At 31.0% G+C, this 16822-nt stretch overlaps 1 protein-coding gene across 1 annotated transcript; it reads left to right on the top strand.

The window, feature by feature from the left end:
• Window positions 1-10134: 10134 nt before the first annotated feature.
• LOC112800762 (uncharacterized) lies at window positions 10135-16556 on the top strand. Its single transcript, XM_025843151.3, has 13 exons — window positions 10135-10449; window positions 10603-10761; window positions 10995-11243; window positions 11368-11487; window positions 11988-12068; window positions 12429-12524; window positions 13224-13319; window positions 13919-13972; window positions 14061-14264; window positions 14527-14652; window positions 15001-15066; window positions 15155-15454; window positions 15730-16556. The coding sequence occupies exons 1-13, from the start codon at window positions 10387-10389 to the stop codon at window positions 16204-16206; spliced, it is 2091 nt and encodes a 696-aa protein (XP_025698936.1). The 5' UTR covers window positions 10135-10386; the 3' UTR covers window positions 16207-16556.
• Window positions 16557-16822: the final 266 nt, after the last annotated feature.

The following is a 16822-nucleotide window of genomic DNA, read 5'->3' as shown; positions in this document are numbered from 1 at the left end:
TGTCATAGTTGCTACACGTATGGTGGCGCGCACGTGCATAGTACACGCACGCGCCGTTGCTGCCACCTGGTTCACTTAAAGCAAAACATGGCCAGCGATTTTAGAAGCCTTGTGGGCCCAATCCAACTCATTTCTGATGCTATTTAAGCCAAGGATTGAAGAAGGAATGAACATACTTTCATACTTTACATCTTAGTTACCATTAGTCATAGTTTAGTTTTAGAAGTAAGTTCTAGAGAGAGAAGCTCTCACTTCTCTCTAGAATTAGGATTAGGATTAGGATTAGTTCTTAGATCTAGGTTTTAATCTTTGATTTCTTCTACTTCTACCTTTCAATTCTTTGTTGTTACATTCATCTTCTTCCATTCCTTTGTTGTAATTTCCTTTATGTTGTTCTTATGCTTTGTTGTAGATCTACTATTGTTCTTTCCATTTTCTTTCAATTCAATAAGAGGTAATTCATAATAATTGTTCTTCTTTGCTTTTCTATTGTTGATCTCTTGCCTTTGTAGCTAGATCTCTCTTTAATTCTTGCAATTTATGTTGTTTACTTTTATTGCCTTTTATGTGTTTGTTGAAATGTCTCTTTTAGTTTTAGTGTAGATTTTGTTCCTCTTGGCCTAGGTAGAGTAATTAGTGACACTTGAGTTATCTAATTCCTTTGTTGATTGGTGTAATTGGAGAGATTGCTAATTGGTTTGGAGTGCACTAAAGCTAGTCTTTCCTTAGGAGTTGGCTAGGACTTGTGGCTCAAGTCAATTTATCCACTTGACTTTCCTTTATTTAGTAAGGGTTAACTAAGTGGTAGCAATGAACAATTCTCATCACAATTGAGAAGGATAACTAGGATAGAACTTCTAATTTTCATACCTTGCCAAGAGCCTTTTATAGTTGTTAGTTTATTTTCTTGCCATTTATCTTTCATGTTCCTTATCAAAACCCCAAAATAACTCACAACCAATAACAAAGCACTTTATTGTAATTCCTAGGGAGAACGACCCGAGGTTCAATACTTCGGTTTATAAATTTAGGGGTTTGTTTTAGTGACAAACAACTTTTTGTATGAAAGGATTATTGCTTGGTTTAGAAACTATACTTCGACGAGATTTTATTTGAGAAATTCTAAACCGTCAAAAATCCGTTCATCATCACCCTAACGTTAATAAGAAATTTAAGTCTTCAAGATGAGAATAATAAACAAAAAAGTAAGGAATAATCTGACTCAATTTTGTTGTGATGTGCTTATTATTTCTTATCAAAGATATACATTATACTTTTTTAGGATGTGAAAGCAAGAGTCACTCAAATTTTATTATTTTTGATCGGTATAAACTCTTATATCCAAAATCTGCATTATTTAGTAATTATGTATCTTGGCATTAGTGCATGTCTTTGTAAGCTAAAATTTATAATTTTATATAGCTATCTATGAAAATTTTGCTAAAAGTCCCCCAATCCCTTTTTTTATTGGTCGAATACAACATAAGCTATATATTAAATCTGTTTTTGACTGTAGAATCTTTTACTATGATGAAAAGCTTATGTTTTCTTGCAGAAAAACATAGAATTGGGTTTTGTTCTTGTTCTATTTTTGAATGAATAGTCCCAAGAAAAGCAGAAACTGTTGAGGTTAAAATTATGACAATTATGAGGTGAGGATCATATAAATATGGGACTAAGTGTATGAAAACAGAGAAACAATTATGTGTATGAAACTATGAATAAAATTAGAAGTACCTGCTCATCCATCAACACCATTTCAATGGAGCTAATGGATTTGGGGTCTTTGAATCTCGGTAAAGACCAAAGTCTGATTACTATGACATGAATCTTCCAACGTTCCTTTGGCGATGCAATCATCTCCAACAAATCATATCGCCTAACCATTTTTTCTCTAGTAAAAAAAATAAGAGCAAACGTAAATTCTAGCAAGTACGTATAGTAAGATTGTAGGACCACACCTCTTAGGCTTTTATAGCAACTAAGAAGAGGTATATTTTCGAGTAAATCATTTTAAAATCGGAGTGCATCCAAAATCACATATCCTCCATAATCTAAAAGAAGAAAAAATCTGTCTTGATGATTTAAAAAAAAAAAAAAAGATTTGAATTGAAAATAAAACACTTATTCTATATCATAAATACTGGCAAATCAAAATGTACTGAGAAAAAAAAACGGATATAAAAATAAGATTTGTATCCATGCCTTCCTTGCAGCAACTCACCTCCATCAGTTACAGATAGGGAGCATCCTGGTGCGACGGCGATTTGAATGACAACAACATAAGTGAAAGTCTCCTCTTGCTAGTCTACTATCTAACCTCTTTGGTCACATTAGCATCTCCGGTCGTCGTTGACCTTCTCATCGGCATAACCCCGTCATCATCTCGTCGCCGTATGAGCAACCAGTCTTCTCATTTTCGCCGTACTGAAGTTGCCAATGCCAAGACGCCGTTCTCCATTGCTGGTGTATATGTTTGCTTGCTGGGAGAGAGAAGACCCAAAAAGATTAAAAGAGGACTTTGGGTGCGGGTTGAAATTAATTGTATGAGATCCAGATAATTTTTCTATTTGCCCAGCTTAGAATCGAGATTATTCTTCGTAGGCCCATGTTTTGTTAAGATGCAATGGAGGCAAGCAAGCAAACATGGTGTGGGCCTTATTTTTTTTATTCTCTTTTGATCATAATTCACAAGTTCTATGCTTTGTTCGATTGTTGTATAAATCATAGATCTACATTGGGTCGCCTAGGAAATTAATTTATTTTGCTTACGTTTTAGAATGAGTTTAATTAATAATTTGTTATATAAAATTAATTCATATTTTTAATAAATCAAATCTAATGATATTAGTTAATAATACATAGAATAATTCCATTTAAAATGAAGAAAGTTTTACCTTATATTACTTTTACTTAACGAAATATAAAACTTAAAACTTAACAATCCACGGAATATAAAAGGTTAAGAAAATAAGGTGATTTATAAATTATCTTTAATTTATATATAATATAATTAAATTTAATGAATTCAATTAGAATAAATAAAAAATTATTTATTTTATTTCAGATTTTATAAGTGAATAAACCAATTAACTAATATAAGGAATTACAATTAATGTAGTAAAATTAATCAAGTATTATATACTATAATAAATTACATTGATATTTAAATATCTAATCAAATTAATTAACTGATATAATTAAATCATATCAAAACGCTTAAAAATGCACCATTCTTAATTAAATACTATCTATACTATATAAACCACATTTAAATCCATTTTTCCGTACATATATAATTTAAAGTAATTTAAAATTTATTTGATTGAATATTATAATATAAAATAATTTATAAATTAACGTTAATTCATATATAATATATAACTAAATTTAATAAATTTAATTAGAATAAACAACAAATTATTTATTTTATTTTAGACTTCATAAATGAAAAAATCAATTTCCTAATATAACGAATTATAATTAATGTAGTATGTATAATTAATTAAGTAATATAAATTATAATAAATTATATTGATATTTAAATATTTAATCAAATCAATTAGTTGAAATAATTAAGTCATTCAATAAATTGTATTGAATGAGTTAAAATAATTAAATTGAGAAACTCTCTTCGGAGCATGTCATGTCAACTCCATCGTTAAGGGCAAAAATTTAATTTTTATATAATAGAATAAATAGAATAGATTTAATTTTTATATAATAGAATAAATAGAATAGATTTACATATATAACAAAGTACTCCTTAATCAAACAACATATAAAATTATTAAAATTTGGTGTCCAATTTTTTTAGACTTCGTAGATTCTTGTACAATTCATTTCACAAAATAAATTTAATAGACCAAATAATGATAATTTTTTTAATATTCCATCTTCATCATATAATATATAAATAATTAAAAAAATTAAAATAAACAATGTATTCATAAAACTATTAATAACAAATATAATAAAGAGAAAAAATATAAATATATTTTTTATTTCTTGCCATATGTATTTTTGAATTTGGGTGAATAGGTATATTTTACAAAGTAATAACTAGAAAATACAAATAAATTTATTACTCTAAATTACAAAAGAAGTATCGAGTACTTTTTAACTAAAACTTTTATTATAAATTTATTACGAAAAAATGTATTTATGTTTTAAATTAATGTAAGTGTTTGGGATAAAATATTAAAAATCAAAGAATATGTTTTGCATTCTTATATTAAAAAATAAATAAAATTATTTTATATACAAAAATACTATTTTATAAGATAATTACAAAAGGACCTCTCAAAGATTCTTAATTCAATTCATTGATCTAACATAACATACAACACTTAATAAGATATTAAATAATATTCTCATATTCATGTTTATCATAATAATTTTATTATCAAAATAGTAGTTATATATTGTGTTAAATTAATCCAACATAATAATTTTTAATATACTTTAATTTAATTTTTTTATTTTAATTTATATTTTCATATTTTAAAATTTTGGTAATATATATTTTTTATAATTTTAAAATAAAACTAAAAAAAATCGGACTTAAATACAAACACAACGATAGAAGAAGAATACAAGAATATTGATATTTTATCTTTTGTATTTAAAAATATATTGCATAAATAAAAATTAATCATTCTTATTATAAAATTTTTGTCCAATTAAAATTTTAACAAATGGAAAAATTTGATAAATGATAAAATGTGCCCTAATTTTTTTAAAAATCTAAATACTATATTAAATGTTACAAGTAGTGAATGGATAAATAATTTTTAAATTCTTGAATTAAAAATATAGATAACACTTTATGTATTTATATGAGTTATTGAACCAATTTTATTAAATAAATAATTTAAATACCAACTATAAAAAATATTACTATATCAGCCAATGAAAATAATTATGAGATACGTAACATTATTTATTATTAAAAAAATATATATTAATTTAATAATAATAAGTATGTAATAATTTTGGATATTTTTCTCATTACGACATACAATCTATCATGGTCAAAAAATAATTTCGGAACTCAATCATATTCAAATTCTACAAGATCATTCGGATATAACAACTAGAAATTTTAGAGCCAAATTTGAACAATTAAAGGAGGATGTTATTACGGTGTATTGAAAAATGTGAAATGTTATATTTATGTCACTGAGTTTTAGAAAAGAGAATTGCCACACGTACATATGTTGTTAATCTTAGAAAATAATGACAAGTTGAGTGATCTCAACCACTATGATAGTTTGGTACGAGCGAAAATACCATCTAAAGAAGCAGAACCACACTTACATGAGGCAGTGCTAAGGCATATGATCTATAGTACTTGTAGAACACTTAATCAATCTTCATCATGTATGAAAAATGGTCAATATAAATGTAACTACCCAAAAGAGTTCGCAGCAGATACACAATGAGGTGATGACTCATATCCTCAATATAGGAGGCGATTTGATACTCCAATCCCTATAAACCAAAATGTCACAATTGACAACAGATTGGTAGTTTTGTACAATTTTTGACTACTACTAAAATATGATTACCATATCAATGTAGAGATATGTAGTAGTATCAAGAGTATAAAGTATCTATACAAGTATTCCTATAAGGGACCAGACTGTGTTGCAATGGAGGTTCACAGAAGTTCACATTAAGATGAGGTGAAATAGTTTAATTGATGCAAGATGGATTGCTGTTCTAGAGGCATGTTAAAAAATATTTAAATTCAACCTTTACCGAATGTACCCATTAGTTGAAAGGTTGCAAATTCATTTGCCGAACCAACATCAAGTGAGGTTTTATGAGCACCAAACTATTTCTGAAATAGTTAGTGATGACTATTTTTCAAAAATAATGCTTACCGAATTCTTTGCACTTAATCTGGCAGATGACTAACAATCTAGGCATCTTTTATATAGGAAAATCCCAGAATATTACACGTGGCACAACAAGAAAAAAGAATGGCATCGACGCAAGTCACAAAAGAGAGTAATCAGTCGGATCTATACTATTTCACCAACAGAATGAAAAAATTCTATTTGCGTATTCTGTTGTCACATGTAAGATGACCAACTGGTTGAGATGACTTGCTAACAGTGAATGGTGTCTAATATTCGTCCTTTAAGAATTTCGCTCAGCATCGAGGAATGTTAGAGAGTGACAGCAGCATAAGAGCGTGTTTGGTTGAGGCTTTTATTTTAAGAATTCCATGTGCTTTAAGAAGGTTGTTTGCAACCATCTTAATATTTTGTGAGCCAACAGATGTAAAAAGGTTATGGGATGAGTTTTTTTATATATGGTGGATGATTATCCATCAACAAACACTACAACGTGCCATGGGTTGACAAATCACTTGCTCAAGGATTTAAATGACATCTTCCTTCAACATAAAAAACATATTGTACAATACGATTTACCAGCTCTAACTTCAGACAACGATAATGACAACTTGATGCCTAGAATTATTGAAGAAGAGTTGTCTATCAAAGTACCTCAAGAAGACCTGTGTTCTATAAAAAGATTGAATCATGACCAGTCTATAGCTTTCAAGTGCATTATGAATACAGTTGATTGGAGAAAAAATGGAGTGTTCTTCGTTGACGAGTCAGGGGGAGCAGGTAAAATATTTTTTTACAAAGCTATAATTGTAGACTTAGGAACTAAAGGACATATGAATAGCTACAACTTTACTCCGCCGGGGGGGGGAGGAGGGAGGGGTCGAATAACTCATTCTAGATTTAAAATCCCAATTAATGTAGAGTCATCCTTGATATGCAACATAAGTAAACAATGTAATCTCACAAAATTAATTAGGTAAACAACATCGATAATTTGGGATGAAATACCAATGGCTAATAAAGAGACAATAGAATCATTAGACCGCACATTACGAGACATATTAGAAAATAATAATCCATTTGGAGAAAAAAATGATGGTGATGGGAGGGATTTTCGCCAAGTACTACCTGCTGTGCCGAAAGGAAGTAAGTCGCAATTGATTTCAGCTTCTATTATTAAATCACATTTATAGGCATTCACCAAAATTCTCCACTTGCGACAAAATATGCGATCTCTTAATGATCGTGATTTTACAGAGTATCTTATGTGCATAGGGGATGAGATTGAGCCTACCATATGTGAGGACTTGGTACAAATAGAAGTATACATGGCAATACCATGGGAAGGTGAAGCATCATTACACAAATTAATAGAAAAAATCTTTCCAAATTTATAATTTCATGAGTGGGATGCATCTTACATGGTGAAAAGAGCGATATTGACACCCAAAAACAATAATGTACAGTAACTCAATGATATATTTATCAACAAATTTTTGTGAGAGGAACAAATTTTAGCATTCTTTGATAAAGTAGAAGGAGATATTAATAATCTGTATCAACAAGAATATCTTAACTCAATCTCCACAGGCAGATTACCACCTCATACATTGAAGGTTTAAGTGCTCATTTGATGTTACTGAGAAACATAAATCCTAAGGTAGGCTTATGCAATGGCACAAGGTTACTGTGTCGATGAACTTTTCAAAACATGTTAAACATGAAAATCTTAACCGGCCATCACTCTGAACAGAACTTTGCTGCCTCGGATAAAACACAAAACAACTAAGAACTCAAAATTACCCTTTATGCTTATTAAAAAGCAATTTTCTGTAAGGTTAAGTTTTGCCATAACGATAAATAAATTACAAGGGCAATTATACGTTGTTTTATCTCAAAATATTTATCAGTCAACCACAAAACTCTTAGTCAAATAAGAAAAAGTAGATGAAAAAGGTGGACACTACACAAGAAATATGGTGTTCAAAAAATTTGTGTTACCTACACCTCATGTAATGTGGGCCTTGTCCTTGATATAAACAGTGTATTATATAATTTTAACATTGGAATAAATAATTTTGTTCACTAATTTTAACAACTAATAACTAAAATTTTTGGACAGACAAATTGATATCACAAGAGCTCATCAAGATTTGTCAAGAGATAAGAAAAAGGAATTCGAACATCTGCTTTACTCAACAGGTACGCACCAACTAAGATTCACATAAATAAACTATTAAAAAGATATGACACATCATTGAAATATATCAATATTAGTTTTTAAGAAATTAACTTATGCAATGTTTATATTATTTTGAAAAAAATCAATTTTTTAAATGTTGATATCAATTTCATAATTTAAGAAATAAAATTCGGGATGTATCATTATTTAATTCAAAAGTAATATACGAAACATTATTTAAATATATTGTGATACATATATGCAATAAATTACAAGAAGAAGGATTTCAATAGTTATGGAATATATGGAAGGATGTGCAATTAATTGCATCAACGAGACTAATCGATAATAAAGTAAGTATTACTATATTAATGACTGTGAAAATTGCATTGATGATACATATTTTTATTTTAATATTAATCAAATGTAATATTTAAATCAGGTTCATCTACTCAAAATTTATTCTATTAGTTGGAGAGGTACAGTTAAAGTAGACAAAACTCAATTACAGAAGATGATAAAAAGAGAAATATTAGATAAAAAGAATGAAAGGTAATGAAACAAACTTTTAAATAATACCATATATTTAGACATATATACTAATTATGTTAAAAATTTAACTTTCTTTTCAGACATAAACTTAGAAAAGCACAACTAGCTCATTTTGATGACAAACAATATCAATGCAGATAACTATTATTAAATATAAATTCCTAATAAATCAAATGTAATGCTATTTAATTTACATTTTGTCATAGATAAACAAGGATTAATGTCATTTTTTTTTATTTTTTTAGAAAATTCAGTGCAAAACAAGATATCTCAATTCTACAGGTTTTAATTGAATTCGTCATAGGAATCAATTTAATTGAATAATCTTGAAGCGTTTATATAGTTATTTTTACAGTCAATAAATCTGACAGTTTTTTAATACTCGAAAAGTTATTGATAAGGAGATATATGATGAATTACGAAGGATTTTTTTTAGATACACTATTTTTATATTCTCCTATTTTATTTATTAATTATTCTTATAGTTTGCTATTTAAAAATGAAAAAAATAAACATGCTCATTTCTTTTGTTTTTTCATTATTTATAGAAAAAATGAAGACCTCTTTAAATTTAGATCTATATTTTGATTTATTATATACTCTTTTTGAATAAAGATAATATTATTATCATTATTTTTTGAACAATATTTTTTCTAATAATATATATGTACATATACACTTTTTTATTGTATGTTTTTATAATTTAACATTTTAAATTTTTTTTAATAATTTTAATTTTAACAAAATATGATATAAATAACGTCATATCAATATTAATATAATATAAAAAATATTTATCTAATAAATTTAAAAAATAAAAAATATATTAACAAAAAAATAAAATTAACTTCTTAAAAGATAATAGTAAAAGGTTGATCTGCGAGTTGAGTTGCTAATTTTTAATAATATTAAAAATATTGTTAAAATAATATAATCATTATAACTACTAGTTTACTGTAACACTCTCATGTTTTTATAAAGCTTTAAATTTAAGTTTTGAGGTAAATAAAATTATTTTTAATTTTAATCTTTTGTCTTTATCATCAATTATATTTTATTTTTGATGATATTATATAAGCAACTCATTTTAATAATTAAATTCAATTAAATTGGTCTAATATTTCATTAGATAACTAAAAAATTTAGTTAAAAAATATGATAATAATAATAAAAAAGCTTAATTAAATATTTGAATTTAATTATAAAAATAAATTATTTATTTAATATTTTTTATTTTATTATTAACAATTAAAAATCAACTAATACAACTTAAAATTTTGTTATAGTTAAAATCAAAATAAATAAAAATTAAGCAAACTCTTACGGTCATGTTTTCATAAAATATTTTGTTAGTTATTTTATATTATCAAAAATTATCTGCCACGGATTAATTTTTAATATGTCAAATTAGAGAATATTATAAATAATTAAAAAAATAAAAATTTAAAATTTCATATATCGTATAACAAAATTACGGAATTATCCACTTGTACATTATTATTATTACATTACTAAAATGTTTAAATTTATTATCTTAATCATCTTAACGATGTAAACGTGACTAGATGATTCATAATTGTGTAAAATTTTTTAATTATTTTTTTTTATCAAAATTAAACTCTCCAACATAATTTCCAAAACACTTTTATTATCTCTTTTAGAGTCCAGAGCAGACCCCAGAGCTAAGAAGTTGAAAGTTTGAGCTGAGGAAGAAGACGACGAAGGAAGTGAAACATTCAGAGAGAGAGAGAGTGTGGGTGTGATTGATCCACTCACACACACGCTGTCATGAGGAAGCGGGATTTGGCCATTCTCATGCTCTCCGCATTCGCCATTTTCTTCTCCCTTCAGGTTAAACCCTAATCCCTTACCCCTTACTCCTTACACTCAATCCCAATTTAATCTCATGTTCAATTTCCATTTTTTTGGTCCCTTTTATATTCGATTGGTGCCAAACTATGCTGCTCGGTTTTGAATTGCTAATTCAATGGCAACTCGGTTCAGCACGAAGGTGGTGTTTCTTTCAAAGACGCGTGGATGCACCTCACCGATGAATACCCAATCAAATACGAAGCCGAGCGCCTTCCGCCACCTTTGGTTGCTGATCTCAATGGGGATGGCAAGAAAGAAGTTCTCGTTGCTACCCATGATGCTAAAATTCAGGTACATATTCCCATTTTTTCCTTTCTTTTTTCTTTTTTATTTTTTCCTCGTGCCGATTTTGATTCATTTCTATAGCGTCATGCTTATTTTGGTATCCTTTGTGATTTAAGTGTGAATGATCATTTCTTAGCTCTATTATTTGCTCCATAACTTTGTTGCAACTTGCAACTGGTACTGGACTACTAGTAGTGTGCAGCATCTGGGATTTGTAATTATGGCGGGTCTCTGTGCAGGTTTTGGAGCCCCATAGTAGGCGGGTCGACGAAGGATTTAGTGAGGCACGTGTGTTGGCCGAGGTGTCTCTGTTACCTGACAAGATTCGTGTTACGTCTGGGAGACGCCCTGTTGCTATGGCCACCGGCTATATTGATCGTTACAAAATGGGGCAACGGCAGAAACAGGTTTTGGTTGTAGTAACTTCCGGTTGGTCCATAATGTGCTTTGATTCCAACCTCCAAAAGTTGTGGGAAAATAATTTACAGGTTGGTTGTGTGAATGGTATTTCAGCTGTAGCATTTCACAGGATATAATTTTTCACTGTATCTTTTTTCCATAATCCTGTTATGTTCGCTTGAGTTTACTAATTCTTTTAGTGGCCATTAACAGGAGGATTTTCCCCATAATGCTCACCATAGGGAAGTAGCAATCTCTATAAGCAATTATACTTTGAAGCATGGAGATACAGGATTGGTCATTGTTGGTGGGAGGATGGAAATGCAGCCATATGTATGTGTCCCTTCCCTGGTCTTTATCCCTTACTTTGTTATTGTATTTTGCTGTGTATGCTTGTTTCTACAAGCTATGGCAAAGCACGTTATCTAAAGTTGATTGTGTTTATCAACCTTTCTGAAAAATTAAAACTATAAACAGTTTATGAGTCAGATTAACATAAGTTCATGACTTTCTCCTTGCTTTGAGTGTTTTTGTTTACATTAAGGATGAGCATGATAGTTCCCAGTCAGCTATATTTAATGAAGCATGATTTTGCGGGTTTCCTTCTACTTTTGGAGTTTCATAAATTTCCGTAGGCTATTGATTATCATGATTGTAATGATTTTGGATGTGTATCCCTGGTGTGTAATCAGAACTAATAGTTTATCCTTCAATTTGAATCAAGTGTATTTGGTACTGTGTGGTGTCTTATTGCTGTCTTAATGTACATATCAACTGTTTTTGTATAGTTTGTGCTGATTGGTTTCTCAAGCAAATTGTTCTGTCACTCTCAGGTTTTTATGGATCCTTTTGAAGAACTGGGAATGGGAGCTAGATTTTCTGAGCAGCAGAGAAGAAGTGCTACTGAAAAGGAGGTATGCCTATACACATGGTTGCTAAACGTTTTTGTCATTTTGTTTTATTACCATTAGCATGCAAGGGAGTACCAGAAACATTGATTTATCCAGACCTTAATGATCTGAACACAAGACCACCGTACTTGAAATGAACAAGATGTGATATAAGACAAAAGTGTAATTCTAATAGGTTATAGTTAGAGAATATTGACCTTTTTATAGTGTTCCATTGTTTTGAACCATTTTGCGCTTCTTTTTTTTATCTAATTCATCTTACTCCCTATTCTTACCCCCTTTGCATATTATCTCATCCCCTTTAAATTTCTCTTTATGTTGGTGGAGATTTTGACTATTTATTATGTTTCTTGTTCTGAATAGGCTTCTGACAACTCTGGAACTGTTGATTTACGCCATTTTGCATTTTATGCATTTGCTGGTAGATCTGGCACAGAACGATGGAGGAGAAAAAATGAGGTGTCTTTCTTTTCTGGTCTTTGTCATGCACTCATGCTTTCTAAGTTTGGTGTTCTTTTCTGGTCTTTGTTATGCACTCATGCTTTCCCATGGAGAGGGATACCTGAACACAAGCATATGAACAGGGATTTTAATTTGTGACTATACAGTTAAAAAGAAAAAGTCATGATCACACACACACAACACAACACAAAATGAGGAATATAATGATCCAGAGCCTGGTGTTGATAAATTATTCCCATGGAGGGATACCTGAACTCAAGCATATGAACATGGATTTTAATTCGTGACTATACAGTTAAAAAGAAAAAGTCATCAATCACACACACACACACAACACAACACAACACAAAATGAGGAATATAATGATCCAGAGCCTGGTGTTGATAAATTATTCCCATGGAGAGGGATACCTGAACTCAAGCATATGAACAAGGATTTTATTTCGTGACTATACAGTTAAAAAGAAAAAGTCATCAATCACTCCATCACACAACTGAAATATGTTCCCAACAAACTACAAATTCAGTCTTAACTGTTTCACCTGGATTAGATATGTCACAACCTACATGTTGGTCATTTTGGTTAAATGTGTCATGAAGCTATTATGACATCTACTTTGTAACAAGCATCAAGCACGTGTTGCATTATTGTCTTTTCTATTTACTAGTAATATCGTGTTGTCTTTTCATTCTTCAGAACATTGAAGCACAGTCTTCAGATGCTTCACAGTTACTTCCACAGCATAACTACAAGCTTGATGTTCATGCTATGAATAGTCGTCAACCTGGAGAGGTATTTACATTCTAGCTGTTCAGATGAGTCTTAGATGCTTTGTATTGGTGGAATCTGTGGAATGGATTTGCATGAAGCAGTAATACATCCTGTGGGCTTTGACGTAATAGTCTTTCTTTTACAAAATGTTTCTGTTCTTCTTCCCATCAGCTCGGTTATGTATGTGTGTTTTGGTGTGGATTGTGTTTGTTATATGTATAGCTTTTTCCGTTCTGATATTTCCTCATTAGTTCTCTAAACAACTTCTAGACAATGGAAAAGTAATATTGGCCCTTCCCATCCTAAATAATATCTGAACAAAGAAAAGTTCAGCTGTGTTACGTGTTTTATAGTCATTGTGTTCCTAACATTCCTTTATTTTATATAAAATTTATTCTCTCTTCAATAAATAATCAACCATCAAAACAAAGAATAGCTTAGAAGGATTGCCAGAATCCTATCTAATATTCACCCAAGTATACTCGAGAACCTTCATCAGCTCCTTCCTCTGTATGTGGAAACACTTTGGCTTGCTTAATTTAGATGTAATTGTGAAATCTGTATCCAGTATCATAGGTATCTCCCTAAAGGATAGCTTCCTGTGACATGTGAAATTCTAGTTTGAATGCAGGGAATTCAGAGAATCAATCCTGGGAGTTATGCCACATCATTGGGTATGTTATATTAGTCAAACTTTACTCTCTTGTGGTAAAGCTTTATCTCAGATGCCCTAGAAACTTGATGTTACACACACTTTATCAGGATAGGAGGGAAGATACTTTGTTGAAGTTGGCACACTTCAGGCGGCACAAGAGGAAAACATTGAAGAGAACACCTGGAAAGAGTACGAATTATCCTTTCCACAAGCCTGAGGAAAATCATCCTCCAGGGAAGGACTCAACCAAAAAAATTTCCAACATAATTGGGAAAGCTGCAAATTATGCTGGTTCAGCAAAATCTAAGAAGGTTAAAATACAAACTGTGTTATGCAACTCCTAACGATGCTGATTTTAGTTAATAATTCTTAGTCATTCGAGTACATTATGTTTTCTGTATTAACTACTACTATTAATAATAATAATAATAATATCTATTAGAGTTTTCTAATAATATAAGGGGGTTAAAAAAAAGGAGAAAAGTTTTCTACGGTACTAATGAGAAGCCCCAGTCACATCCTCACTTTTGGGGGATCCTCATTGTTCTAATGATGTTTTCCCCTTGGATGCAGCATCTACCTTTTGTTCCAACAATAACCAACTACACTCAGGTTTGGTGGGTTCCTAATGTGGTGGTGGCTCATCAGAAGGAAGGGATAGAAGCTATTCATCTGGCATCTGGTCGAACAATATGCAGGGTATTTATATAGACCCCCTAATCAGCTTGAATTTGATTATTGCTTTTGTCATTATTTGCATATCTTGATTAAGTCACAATACAAGTTTGTCAAGTAATTTGTGAGCCTATTGTAACGCTGTAACTACTGATACTGTTTCTGGTCTACAGAGCAAATCATTTCTTAGTGTAGAAAGTATTAGTGTTTGTCGGTTTTTATTTAAAAAAAATTTGAAGAGAATGTTTGGTTCATCCGTCTGTCAAACCTTTGCTCTTGGTTTCTGTTTTAGCTAAAATTTCATTAAGCTCTGACATGTTATTCGCTGATTTTATTGCATTTTCACTGTAATGACAACTTTGTCTTTTTCAGCTTCATCTTCAGGAAGGTGGTCTACATGCTGATATTAATGGTGACGGAGTTCTAGATCATGTCCAGGTGCATGTTTTGTATTTTTTTTTAAAATAACGCTAGACCATCATGTAATTTGACCATGATATGACATGTTTAGTATTCATACTATTAGGCTGTTGGAGGAAATGGTGCTGAGCAGACTGTAGTTAGTGGGTCAATGGAAGTGCTTCGACCTTGTTGGGCTGTTGCCACATCAGGTGTACCAATAAGGGAGCAACTGTTCAATGTATCTATTTGTCATTATAACCATTTTAATTTATTCCAACATGGAGATCTTTATAGAAGCTTCGCTCGAAGTCCAGATATTGCTTCTTTAGAGGTAGCAACGCCTATTCTCATTCCTAGAAATGATGGCCACAGGCATCGGAAAGGAAGCCATGGTGATGTTGTCTTTTTGACAAACCGGGGCGAGGTATATGCTATTGTTCAACTTTGTTTCTCTAGCCATATAACATCTATTATTTTTTTATTTGGTCACCAACCAATACAATTTAAGTTTTGTTCACAAAAGTGTTTCAAGTCTCAATTACCTTGTTCTGGTTGGTGTTGGGCGAATGCATTGTGATGCTTCCATCTGATTACTGTCATAGGAGAACATGCTTTGTATGGTGCTTGAATAGCTTCACATGGACCCATATGATATTATTGATGCTGATATAAGGACTGGGATAAAACTTTTCCTTGCAGATTACATCATACTCCCCTGGTTTGCATGGTCATGATGCTATTTGGCAATGGCAACAATCGACTGGAGTTTCATGGTCAAATATGCCTTCTCCATCAGGGATGATGGAAGGTGGTCAAGTGGTTCCCACACTGAAACCTCTCTCCTTGCGATCACATGATAATCAGGAAATGATCCTTGCAGCTGGTGAACAAGAAGCTGTTGTAATATCACCCGGAGGTAGTATATTGGCTACAATCGAATTACCTGCTCCGCCAACTCACGTATTGATCTCTGAGGACTTCTCAAATGATGGGCTCACTGATCTCATTCTTGTAACCTCGAGCGGAGTGTATGGCTTTGTCCAGACCCGTCAACCCGGTGCTCTCTTCTTCAGCATGTTGGTTGGTTGTCTAATAGTTGTAATGGGAGTCATATTTGTCACCCAGCACTTGAATTCAATCAAGGGAAAGCCTCGTCCTTCATCTGGTCCTCGGTGAAAGCCAGGAATTGCAGGCACTTCAGAACCAACAGAAAAAATTGTGGAGGTGTATAGAATGCAACCACTAGTGCGTCAAGAGTATTCAAAAAGCATGGAGTTTAACGTAAGATTTTGGGAAGGTGCTTAACAAGTGTGGCCATTGATTGTAACAGTTTGATAGAAGTGGACAAGATAGCAATGCATGTAGGAATTTTGATGTTATAATGTTGTTATTATGAGGGAACTATACTATGTTGGCTTCACTGACCCGAGTTCATGTGATTGCGGTCACCAATTCACCATACATAGATAATTTACAAACTGAGACTGTACCTATATATTTCAGAGTAAGTTGATTCACACTAGAAACTTACCTGAGTTCAACTCTTGCTCTCTTCCTCCTCTACATTTTTCCCGTCTTATAACGGCGGTTAACTTCGCCCAAATGCAGCTTGAGGGTTTTCGGTCGAAGTTCTTTGTTCATATTTAATTCGTCCGTTTTATTTTTTAAAGAAGAAACCTTTTTTTTTTTCCTTTATTCTATATTGAAGAAGTATTTACCTTTTTTATTCTGTTTTCAAAGAAAATGCTAAACGAAGAATAAATAAATGTGGCCGACTAAAGATAATTTGAGA

The sequence above is a fragment of the Arachis hypogaea genome, chromosome 5 (assembly GCF_003086295.3).
Source record: "Arachis hypogaea cultivar Tifrunner chromosome 5, arahy.Tifrunner.gnm2.J5K5, whole genome shotgun sequence".
Classification (NCBI taxonomy): Eukaryota; Viridiplantae; Streptophyta; class Magnoliopsida; order Fabales; family Fabaceae; genus Arachis; species Arachis hypogaea.
Note: the sequence above shows the minus strand (reverse complement) of the source record. Positions and strands in the feature narration are given on the sequence as shown.

What these genes read in the sequence shown, in the direction of transcription:
- LOC112800762 (XM_025843151.3), top strand. Translation starts at nt 10,387, where the DNA reads ATGAGGAAGCGGGATTTGGCCATTCTCATGCTCTCCGCATTCGCCATT. An exon ending in CCATTTTCTTCTCCCTTCAG is followed by an intron (nt 10,450 to 10,602) that starts GTTAAACCCTAA and finishes AACTCGGTTCAG; the next exon opens with CACGAAGGTGGTGTTTCTTT. An exon ending in GAAGTGCTACTGAAAAGGAG is followed by an intron (nt 12,069 to 12,428) that starts GTATGCCTATAC and finishes TGTTCTGAATAG; the next exon opens with GCTTCTGACAACTCTGGAAC.